Source organism: Mandrillus leucophaeus, unplaced genomic scaffold (assembly GCF_000951045.1).
Source record: "Mandrillus leucophaeus isolate KB7577 unplaced genomic scaffold, Mleu.le_1.0 Scaffold109, whole genome shotgun sequence".
Taxonomy (NCBI): domain Eukaryota; kingdom Metazoa; phylum Chordata; class Mammalia; order Primates; family Cercopithecidae; genus Mandrillus; species Mandrillus leucophaeus.
The window spans coordinates 2,176,515-2,188,384 of NW_012099098.1; the positions used below are offsets into that span (position 1 = coordinate 2,176,515).

The 11,870-nt window shown below is 43.5% G+C and overlaps 1 protein-coding gene across 2 annotated transcripts in view; it reads right to left on the reverse strand.

The window, feature by feature from the left end:
- Positions 1-11,828, reverse strand: part of GARNL3 (GTPase activating Rap/RanGAP domain-like 3) — a 179,250-nt gene extending 167,422 nt beyond the window's left edge. The window contains exons 1-2 of one of the 2 annotated variants that reach the window (XM_011988461.1): positions 11,714-11,828; positions 51-221 (exon numbers count right to left, since the gene is read on the reverse strand). In XM_011988461.1, coding sequence (XP_011843851.1) covers positions 51-193 — 143 coding nt within the window. In that variant the 5' untranslated portion in view covers positions 194-221; positions 11,714-11,828. Of the gene's footprint in view, positions 1-50; positions 227-11,713 lie in introns of those variants that run through there. The other variant, XM_011988456.1, reaches the window with a different exon arrangement.
- Between the last annotated feature and the right edge of the window lie 42 nt (positions 11,829-11,870).

Below are 11,870 nucleotides of genomic sequence, written 5' to 3' on the forward strand. Positions count from 1 at the left end.
TGTAGTGAACATAAGCCCAAACTGAGATGATGCTTCTTTTACTTACTTACAGGTTGACCTGGGACTCTAGTTCAGGGTCTTTCGTTGGCCATGTCTGAAGGGGCTGAATGCCGAAGGAGAGAGACGACTTTGCTTTCCATAGAATGGTTTGTGCCATCTGACTCCCACAGGGCCCCTTCATTAACGGGTCCATCAGTGGGCTTGGAGGCTGGGCTGCTGTCCTGAAGCAGAAGAGTTAGGAAAGGCACTGAGACAGAGAAGAACGGCAGGCCAATCCCTGGCCTGCTTTACCCTCCTCCCGAAGGGCCGCCCCACTGGTAAGCAAGGAGGAGGGCGACACTGAAGCACCCTCAAGACCCAGGGGCCTCATCAAGACCGCATGTGACCTTACTGCATCAAGGAAGGCATTGGGCCATGGAACCATCCAAGTCCTGTTACATCCCTCAGCAATCAGTTAAGTCAGTGGAGTGTAAAGTAAAAGGAGGCCCAGTGAGCATTTGAATAATCACAGACTGTTTAGAGAAAGGCAGTATGAATTGGTAAGGGAAGCTATGTCTAGAATGCTTTTGGAGAATCACTAGTGGTAGGACCTCGTGGCCATCACTGGGGTAGTCCAGGAGCACTTGGTTTATCTCCTAATTGAAAAATCCAAGAAAAGCCATAAAAAGGGCCTAGACTGGCAACAACACTGGAGACAAGGACCAAAGCCCACCATTCAAGAGTAACAGGATATAGTATATATAAGCAGTAAATGCTTGCTGAATTAATAAATGGCTTGTTCATAGGAACAAACTGAGAAATGCATTCCTGAGATGTGCCTGCTCCTTTCTCCGACGATGCATCAAGGAAGGTGGAAAAGGCAGTTGTGGGATGATGGGGCTACTCTATTAGGAAATGTAGGCATCACACTCTTTCTGACTGGAATTATTTTCTGAGCCAATTAGCAGGGCTCTTCACTCATCTATACCTCACCTGACAGACAAACAAGCCAGAAAAATCCAATTACTTGGAAATGGAAAATTAAAAAGCAATCTTATATAATACCTTGGTCAAGGGGACTGTTTATAATGTCTTTTTAAGAAAGATGTGACATCTCTGGATCTCTGGCTGGAGTCCTGAGGGAAGGAAAGAGGCAGGGAGGGAGTGAGGGAAATGAAGGAAGGAAGGGAGGGAGGGAAGGAGGAAAAAAAAATGGCCTAATGGCTCAGAAAGGTTTTACACATGAGAAGGGAGTGCTGTGAGGCTGGAGACCAAGAAGAGCCACTCCACACAAGTTGGGGCTTTGGAATCAGACAGGCACTGGCCACTCTGACAGTTCTATAGTGGTGCCAATTAGACCCAAGGCTGCAGGCATATTAAAAAACAAACAACAACAAAACAGGCCGGTCATGGTGGCTCACACCTCTAATCCTAGCTATCTGGGAGGCTGAGGCAAAGGAATCACTTGAACCCGGGAGGGAGAGGTTGCAGTGAGCTGAGATCGCACCACTGCACTCCAGCCTGGGTGACAGAGTGAGACTGTTTCAAACAAAACAAAACAAAACAAAACAAACAACCCAAAAAAGTCACTCTAATGACCTGTGCCTAATGCAGGAAGGGCTCAAGACTCACATAACCTCCTATCTATCCCCTTTGTCTTCTCTCTTGCCAGGTCTCTCTGGTATTCCTCTTATAAATGATGACCTGGCTTCCCCCATCGCCTTTCCTGGGCCCAGGAGGCCACATGCTGCATACCTGACCCAGACTTCTAGGTAATCACCGTAGGCTGGCTTCAGGCCACTTATCTTGGCAGCAACTAGACATCAAAGGCTCAAGTCACCCACTTATGACAAAGCACAAGAAACCAGGGTTCTGTTATGTTATCAGTTGTTCTTTACCCAAAGGAACCCCGAGTCTTCTAAAACCCAGTGTCACTAGAGTTTACAGCTACCTTAGTGATATACCAACAAATAAATAACAAATCGGGGCTTCGGGATGACAGACATTTTCTTTTTTCTTTCTTTTGAACCTTCCAGATTTATTTCAGTTACAAAGATAATACTTGTATGCAAAAGATTTATTAAGCAGTGCCCGCAAAAGTTACCGTTAAGGGAGTGGAGGAAGCAGGACAGGGAACGAGAAGAAACCCAGTGAGACTTCAGTTTCAGGCAGAACCCTGTGGAGGAGCAGCTTCCATGTGACTGATGCTGTGCTGTCTGACTGGGTAGCCACTAGCCACTACTGAGCAACTGAAATGGGGGCATCCCAAGTGAAGTGTGTTACACACTGGGTTTTGAAGACTTAGTACAAATAAAAATGAATTTAAAACATCTCATTAATTTTTCACACTGATTACATGTTGAATGATATAAATACATTGTTAGAATGATTTTTTTTAAGTAAAAAAATTTTTTTTGAGACAGGGTCTCACTCTGCCACCCAGGGTGGAGTGCAGTGGCATGATCAAAACTCACTATAGCTTTGACTTCCCAGGCTCAGGAGATACTCCTGCCTCAACCTCCCAAGTAGCTGGGACCACAAGTGTGCACCATCACATCTGGCTAATTTTTTAAAACATTATTTGTATAGACATGGGTCTCCCTATGTTGCCCACAGTGGTCTGAAACTCCTCAGCTCAAGTGATCCTCCCACCCAAAGCGTTGGGATTACAAGCACGAGCGCCATGCCTAGCCCCTTATTAGAATGAATTTTTATGTGGCTACTAGAAAATGTAAAATCACATATGTAGCTTGCTTTATATTTCGGACACTGATGCTCAAGGTAACTGACATCTCAGAGTTGTCCCCATCTGAGACAAGGGGCGAGGCTTCCATTTCCTGCAGCCTCAGTCACTGGCTGAGGGCCGCAGGGTGGGAGTGAGGATGGGGTGATGTAAAGGCCCAAGTGAATCCTTCAAGCTGTCTACACATGTGGGATGCAGGGGTGCAAAGGCAGTTCACCTGCAAGCACCATTGTGAGTGCTGGAGGTCCATGGAACTCAGGATGGGAAAAAGAGCACAGATCTGTGCAGTAAAGGGACCTGAGGGCATCTAAGGGGACTGACTGACGAGGTCCATGACACCTCCCACCCCACTCCCTTTCCTCTTCAGTATCTCCCTACCACTTCAGTAGTTTGGCTTCCTACCACTCTTTTCTCTATCTGCAAACTTTTATGCAATATATATGTTTGGACTATACAATGTTCCGTGACTTGCTTTTCTTTCTAAACTAGAGGTCTTATACATCTTTCTACATCAGTAAATATACATGCATCCTTAATTTGGAATATTACAGAAAGAGACATCCTTACACATTGTTTACATTCTTTTAGCTTTTTAATCTTTAAATACTAAGATGATTTAATTATCTTACCATGTTCTTTTCTAGCCCTTTAATCTTTAAGATTTTATTAAAAATTTAAAAGCCTAGCTCTTTTAAACCTCTTCTCTCATTTAATTTTATATTTTTGCCATACTTCACTCTTAGAGTTCTTTTTTTGCACTTTCATCTAATTCTCTGACTTCTGAAACTGTTCAGATTTTGTCTCATCACTGTTAATTTTAATCCATTTACTCATTTCTTTTATCTTTTCTTGTCCTAACTTTCTAATTTTAAAAAATATGTTCCTCTTAACCTTCTGACATATTTTACCTTTATCTTCTCACTATTTAAAATATATAGCAGTTGAAGAACTTCTTGGAAAGAAGTGGAGTACCATTTGCATAATAACTCCTTGGCACTCTTGGAAAAAAGCAAAAAATAGCTCAATATATAAAGACAACTTATTGAAACAAGAGAGTGGCCAAACTCCATGCTAGAACTCTGAGATCTGCTACATATGATTAAGTGTAGACAAACTGAAAGAGATCACTGAGAGCCTGTACTTCTCCTGTAATGTGACGGAAATGACCTGGTGTGTCCTGAAGTCCTGGCCAGGCTTGATTTGGAGGGGTGAGGACTGGCAGCAAGGGTGGGATGGGGCAGAGGGTTTCCTCTTCTTTTTGTTTTTTTCACTGGCCCAGCTTTCTAATGAGAAAGGGTGACCTTCTGAGGACAGGCTGAAGAAGAGAAGGATAAGTATGTCTTAGGAGCCACTTAGATCTCTTGAAAGATATTAACGAAAAATACACATGAACCTGCCCAAAGAAAGGCCACAGGTCAGAGGAAATCACACTGACTCACCCAGACCCTCTGTAGAGGCAAGACCCTCTTTGGGGGAAAGGTTGGAAATTCAAGGGAAGCCCTGCCAGGGGGGTCAGATACAGCACAGGAACAGGGAATTGGGTAGACTGATGGGAAAATGTGGGACTGGTAAGAAGAGATGGCACATTCCTACTGCCTCTGTACCCTGCCTGCTTCCTGAGGCCAGACCTCAAGCTCAGGTTCTAAAAGAGAAGATGCAACCATTGCTCCGATAGAGTGGGAGGCAGTTGAGGTGGTTCCATGCACATTATTAGTGGGTGCACGACCCAGGAGAGCTGCTTCTAGTCAAAGATGAACATGCAAGACTACCGAGCACAGGACCTATGAGAAACGGCAGCACTGGGCAGATGCGGAGTACAGATCAGGAGGTTTCCACAGGGAGCAGATGAAAAATAAGACACCAAGAGAACACAGCTTCTCTCAAAATGTCAAATATTGCAATAGGCAGATTTCACAAGGCTCTAGGATAAATATCCCAGAATAAGGTAGGGAAAAGGATGATTCAGTGTGGAGGTGCTTTCTAGGGGCAGTGGACCTGTAGGAGAGGACATGGGGGTATCCCTGAGCAGCTCTCCTATGGAAAGTGTTTTTCTATGTATGTGGTTTCCTATTTGATAGAGGACAGCCCTGAGAAGCAGACAGTTTACAGTTTTCCCCTCCTATCTGTGACTCCCAAGCCCTAGGTGTGCCTTGAGTCTTAGTATTGTGAGTCCAAAGGGATGGGGGCAGAGAGAAACACAGCCTATTTCACAGTTAGGCCTCTCCTCAAGGACACAAAGAAGTAACAGCAGTCTAGAGAACTTGTCTCGGAGCTCCAGATTCGGCCCCTCTAGCTGTGGCAGCCACAGCCAAGCCTGATGAGGCCTAATTTATGAAGTCTCAAAGAGACCACACTTTGGGAGGCTGAGGTGGGCGGATCACGAGGTCAGGAGTTCGAGACCAGCCTGGTCAACACGGCGAAACCCCGCCTCTACTAAAGATACAAAAAATTAGCCAGGCATGGTGGCATGAGCCTGTAATCCCAGCTACTCGGGAGGCTGAGGCAGGAGAATCACTTCCTGGGAGGCAGAAGTTGCAGTGAGCTGAGATGACACCATTAAGCAATCTAGCCTGGGTGACAGGGTGAGACTCCATCCTCAAAAAAAAAAAAAAAAAAAATAAGGATTATGACATTGTCAGTTTGAGCAGCATTGCAGACTAAAAAAAAAAAAAAAAAAAGGCCATGGAAGAACATAACTATGCCCAAGAGGCATCTCAAATGCTAGTAGGGAGACCCCCTGAATGCAGCACAACAGCAAAAAGGACAAGATCTCAGTTTTGGCTCCTTCAACTTGGCAGCCACTTCACCACCCTGATCACTGACCTTCAGCCATATCCCACAGGGAACATGGGAAGCTTCAGGGAGCTACACCTACTCAATTGCAGCCTTAGTCTTAAACACGCCTTGTTCTGACTGTTCACTGAAAACTCTCTTGACCCAGGCATAAATCATCATTCTTGCAGGTCTTCAAACCAATATCAGCTTTTGAGGTTGGAGTGATGCAGCCACCAAGCAAGCAGCAACCCCTGCAGAGCTGGTGCAATGGGAGGCTACAGTGAGCAGTTGGCTGTCAGTGGACGAATCAGGAGTGGACACCAGATTCTCTGTCGCCAGATCTAAACTGGCCCCCTCCCACACACACTCGTTATATGCTATAACCTCCTACTCCATAGCCCTCATCACTGTCGGAAGTCATCCTAGTTACGCATTTGTTTACTGGGACATGGTCTTCTCCCTCCACTAGAATGTCAGCTCCATGAGGGGGCAGGAACCTCATCTGTTTTGTTCACGGTGTATCCCAAGCACTTAGCGCATAGCGGTCTCCACAAATAGCTGCTGAATGAATACATGACTATCTGAATGCCAAAAGCATTAGAAAGATATTTATCTGGCACAGGGAGAACATGTCAGGTTGATCTGGCCTTTCTTGAATGAGGTCACTGCTGGCTTCAGTCAGGCGGATAGGAAACCTGCTCCGCTGCTTTACCAGTCTCTGACAGGCAGCTGCTTTGCGAGGACTGTGACAAGTGCACAGGAGCAAAGACAATCCATCTGCAAAACATCAACCTGCGCTTGATCTATGGAACTGACACTGGGGAATACTTCGTGGCTGGCAGTGCTTCTAGAGACACTTTTTTTCTGGTCATAAAATGCAAGATAGATATTTATGTCCTTACTTCTATTTGTGCTGAAACTATGCAATCACTGACACTCATGGTTGGAAAGTCTACCTCAAGCAGCCAGCTGAGGCTGGATTGCCCATTTTTACCTCTTCACCCAATAAGGTGGTTCCTACATGGGCGTGCCAGCTACGCAACAGCACACCCATGTACAGGGAACTTTTGGCTAGTGTGTGACCAACTTTCCATCAATATGTCTCATTTATTTTTGTTATGATTGGAGAAAAATACTGTCTGTGGCAGATTCTGTGGAATGACTTGCTCAATACCCACTTCAGTCCCCTTCCATTGTGCAAAAGTTGGAAAGCTAAAACTGAAATGTCCTCAACTCCTTTGCAGTTAAGAGTTCTGGATGTGATTTAGATTCCACAAGTCAGATGCACTCATGAGAGACTCTGACTTGGAACTGAGTCAGTGGTGCAAAGGAGAGGATAAAAGCATCGTTTTGGTTTTGCAGACAGTGACAGGGGTATCATGGTTCTAGAGTCAGCAGCTTCTTGATTCTCCAGCTTTCTGAAGTAGCAGTGGTGGCTCTGGGGATCCAGGCAGAGTCGGCAGCAAGGGTCTGTAGTTAAGTCAGGGTGCCAGGAGCTCCTTGCTTCTTGATTGATCAGCTTCTTGACATGATGTGGCAGCTTCCTTTCCTGAAGACAGCAGAGCAGAGTGGTCCTGGGAGCTCAGACTGCAGTCGGCTCTCCAGCCATTCCAACAAACTTGTATACTCTTCATTCCCTGGATCAGTACAACAGCCCTTTCCGCTTATATTGGGTAGAGTGGATTCTGTTGTCTGCAACAGATTACTGACTGATATGCCTTTTATAGTGTCTGTCAGATTGGATTGTGAGCTTACCAGTTTAAATGACCCTGTGCAGACTGTACAGTAGGGCACAAATTTCTTCTTCTGGAGGAAGCAATGAATAACTTCCAGTGGGCAACAAAAAGAGACTGCATATTTTTACTGAAATATGTAGGAATGTTGTCTTTTAGAACAAAAGAGAGCCTGCTCAAAGCAAAGAAGTGTTGAGGAGCAACCAAAAGAATAGCACACTGGGGTCGTGTGGAGGCTGACACCTGTAATCCCAGCACTTTGGGAGGCTGAAGCAGGGTGAACTGAGGCCAGGAGTTCGAGACCAGCAAGGGCAACATAGTGAGACCTTGTCTACAAAAAGTTTAGTCCTAGTTACTCAGGAGGCTGAGGTGGGAGGATCAGGTGAGAGTATCACTTGAGCCCAGAAGTTCGAAGTTACAGGAGCTATGATCACGCCACTGTGCTCCAGACTGTCTGGTCTAGAGACAATAGATCTAGACACTCTGTTTCTAACAGCACACTAATTGAGGATACTTCTGAGGCCACTGTTACACTGAAGTGTGATTGTGCTATCACTGTTGCTCACCTGCTTAGCATTGTTTCGAGTCTTTTCAAGTTTGTTACCAAAAATTATATTCATAAGTGTGCAGAAAACATAAAAGTTGAGAAATACTAGTCTAACTTATAGATGCTTTGACATTTCTGATAAGAACATTTTTTACTGCGCCTTATAGTAAGCCATCCTAGCTTGGGGGCAGAACTAACTGCAGGAATGTACTTTCAGGTACTGAGTCCACCCAGTTTTAATATACCTTATACCCACTGTGATTTCAGGTCTAGTCAAGGGCCATGCTGAGTGGGCCTAATGTCTTTGTAAATGAAGCCCTGTCAACTGTGGTAAGGCAGCTGTCATATCCCCCGTGAATTTCCTTTTTCATGCAAAGTGCTATTCTCCCATATTGATTCTTTCCCTTTTTGGATCACTTCCATCAGATGTAAACATCATTATAAAACAAGAGCTAAAAAACCCAAACAAAAACAAATTTTCAACTCACACTCCCTCCACCTGTGCAAAGAGTTGACTATATGCGTTGTTTCCAATCATCTCCTCTCATTATCTCTTGAAGCCAGTCCAGTGAGATTTTCACCCTCACTGTTCCAAAGAAACAGTTTGGTCAAAGGCTACCAATGGACCAATGATGCTAAACCCAGTGGTCAACTCTTAGTTCTTCATTTTGTTTGACCTATCGACATATGACACAGAAAATCATTCCCTCTGCTTTTCTTAAAAAACAAAACAAAACTATGAGAATCTTATTTCCCCCAAATAAAAAATGTCAATCACATTATGTATCCATGACACAATGGTTTCACATTCAGGTCTCAAGTCTACATTTCACTTGGGATTTATATGAACAGCTAATCAAAGTCTACCAAATCACAGGTTACCTTTCCTGACTAATAAAGTTTCTGTAGTGATTCTCTTTCCTAACATCTCCTGATACCCCTTTTTTCCACAAAATGTTTACGTTTCCCTATTTCACTGTGATTCACAGTCACATTAAAGAACAAAGCTAAACAAAACAAAAACTTTGGTGCATTCTTTCAAACATTTCCTACCTGAAGATCGATATCTGCTCTGTCCTAAGGCAGCCACCAACCACAGGTGGCTATTCAGCACTTAAAATATAGCTAGCCTGAAGTGAGATGTACTGTAAGTATAAAATGCATACTAGATTTTGAAGACAGTATGGGAAAAAAGGAAACTTTCTCAATAATTTGGCCACTAGAAAATTTTAAATTACATATGCAATTCTGTACCCTGGCTATTGCCAGAAGCTGCTTGTTTCTCTACATTTAACACATACGTATATGCTAGGTATCTTTCCAAGTAGAAATACAAATTCACAGCAATCTTTCCAACAGATGATTCATATTATATTGATATACTTCTGATGGACTTAAAACTTTTATAAGTGCTATGGTCTAATGTCTGTGTCTCTCCAAAATTCCTATGTTGAAACTTAATCCCCAATGTGATAGTATTAAGAGGTGGGGCCTTTGGGAGGCGATTAGGACATGAGGGCTCAGCTCTCGTGAATATGTCCTTTGTGACCATATAGCCGAATCCCAAGAGCTTATTCACCCCTTCTACCACATGAGGACACAAAAGGCGCTGTAACAGGCCCTCACCAGACACCAAATCTGCCGGCACCTGGATCTTGGACTTTATAGCCTCCAGAAGTGTGCACAATACATTTCTGTTGTTTATAAAGTACTCAGTGTAAAGGATTTTGTTTTAGCAGCCCAGATGGACTAGGGCAACAAGCAATCCTACAGTGAATATCCTTCTTTGTAAATCTCTTTGGGCAGTCACACCTCATTGCTAACTCATACTTGCTTACTGTCCTCTAAGATCCTAGCTCTAGAGACAACCAGATGTGGGGTTTCTATTTTCCCACATCTCTACACTCTCTGCCTCTGTATATCTCTGCATGTTGCTGTAGAATTTCTCCTCCCAGAAAACCAGCCGTGAGTCTCACTGCAAAGGACAAATCTTTTATAATTTTCCTACAGCACTGTTTGTCAGACTTCATCTCTCTTAAGATCTTTAACTCTGGAAACCAGACAACCAAGCATAATCTCTCATATTAACATTCTAAAGCAAAACTAATTTGACTATTGTCTTCCTCCAAAAAGGAAGCTGGTTTGCATTAATTTAAAATCTTAGTGAATAATAAAAGTTGTTTTTTCTCTGTTCTTGGAAGAACAGACATAATATGAAAATTAATTTTCTTCTGCTGGCCCTAAAAGCCCATTATGTCAGCCCAATACAAGACAGCTTTTAATAGTCTTTCCCAAGAAGACTGCTGTTTTTCCAAAAGAAAACTGACAGCAGCAGATTTATTTGTGATTAAATACTTAAGAGCCTGATACAAACAAAAAGAGTAATAACGTAACACAGAGGAATGAAGACTGTGAAAAAAGCTCACATTAAAATATCTGTTCACAAAACTACCTGAAAAAAAGAAAGTCTGGAAAACTACAAGAAAAACAAACTCTAAGAGTCCCAAGAAACATAAGGAAGAAGAAAAGGAGGCACCCCAATGCATAATGGATAACTGCTCTTTTCTGAACTTATCTTGGCCTGGAAAGCAATATTCAGGAACAAGAAACCATTTGTCTTGGCACCGAATCTGTTCTCACAAGGCGTGGGTTCTATGCATTACTAATAAGGAAACCACCATGTACAGAGCAATATTTGGGAAAGTAGAAAATGTTTTCCATTTGTAATTCAAAATCATCTGTCTATGGTAGGGCTCTGCACCCACAGTGGCTAAATTTAGCAAGCATAATTTAACCACGTAACTAAGGCGGTCTTTTACAACAAAAACTAAAAAAAATACAGAAACCCCAATTCTGTGACCCTGGGTGGCATCTGGGTATCCATATTTTGGAAAAGCATCCCAGATATAATGACTTTTTTTCTTCCAACCCAATATCCATTCTCTTCTTCTGGTAATAGCACTGTGGTTTTCCTTTGAGAAATCACTACCTCTTGGTCTCTGTGAATGGAAGATTTCAGCCCGTGATCAGGCCCAGCCAATGAGCATGTTTCACCCCCTTCCAGCCAAAGCAATTGGTTCAAGGATAACACTGGAACCCAAGAGAGCCAATGAATGTCAACTCAGGGACATATGCTAGAATTATTACTGTTATTGTTATTTTAAGAGACAGGGTTTCACTCTGTCACCCAGGCTGGAGTGCAGTGACATGATCCTGGCTCACTGTAGCCTCAAGCTCCTACTCTAATGATCCTCTCATCTCAGGCCCCTGAGTAGCTGGGACTATAGGCATGCAACACCATGCCCAACTAATTTTTATTTTTTATTTTCTTTTGCGACAAGGTCTTGCTCTGTCACCCAGGCCAGAGTGCAGTGGTACATCATGACTCAGTGAAACCTCGACCTCCTGGACTCAAAAATTTTGGGATTACAGGCACAAGCCACCATGCCAAGTCATGTGCTAGAATTATTGAGAAAGCAGCCCTATATTTCTGCTGGGATCCTACATTGAAAGTAAATCTGGAGTAGTTAACTTTCTTTGACTCGATGAGGAAAGGCCTTGAGAATAAAGTCAACCCAGAAGATGAAGACTACTAATGTCATTATTTAAGCACCTGGAGCCATCTTTTCCCAATGCTTGGTGTCTACCCCAGCATTTTGCAATTGCAGGAACCAATAACTCTCCTTTGCTTGTCATTCATAGCTTTTGACAATATTAAGAAAAAATTTAACTACTGGTAAGGCACTGATATCAGCCAATCAGGAAAGCTGCTAATGCAGGCTGGGCATGATGCTTCATGCCTGTAATCCCAGTGCTTGCAGAGGCCAAGGTGGAAGGATCACTCGAGCCTAGGAGTCCAAGGCCAGCCTGGGCAATACAGGAAGACCTCATCTCTACAAAAAAATGTAAAAATCAGCCAGGAGTAGTTGTGCATACCTGTAGTCCTAGCTACTCAGGAGGCCAAGGCAGGAGGATCAGTCAGCCCAGGAGTTCAAGGCTGCAGTGAGCTATGATCATGCCACTGTACTCCAGCCTGGGCAACAGAGTGAGACTCTGTCTCTTAAAAAGACAAAAAGAAAGGATGTTGATGCAT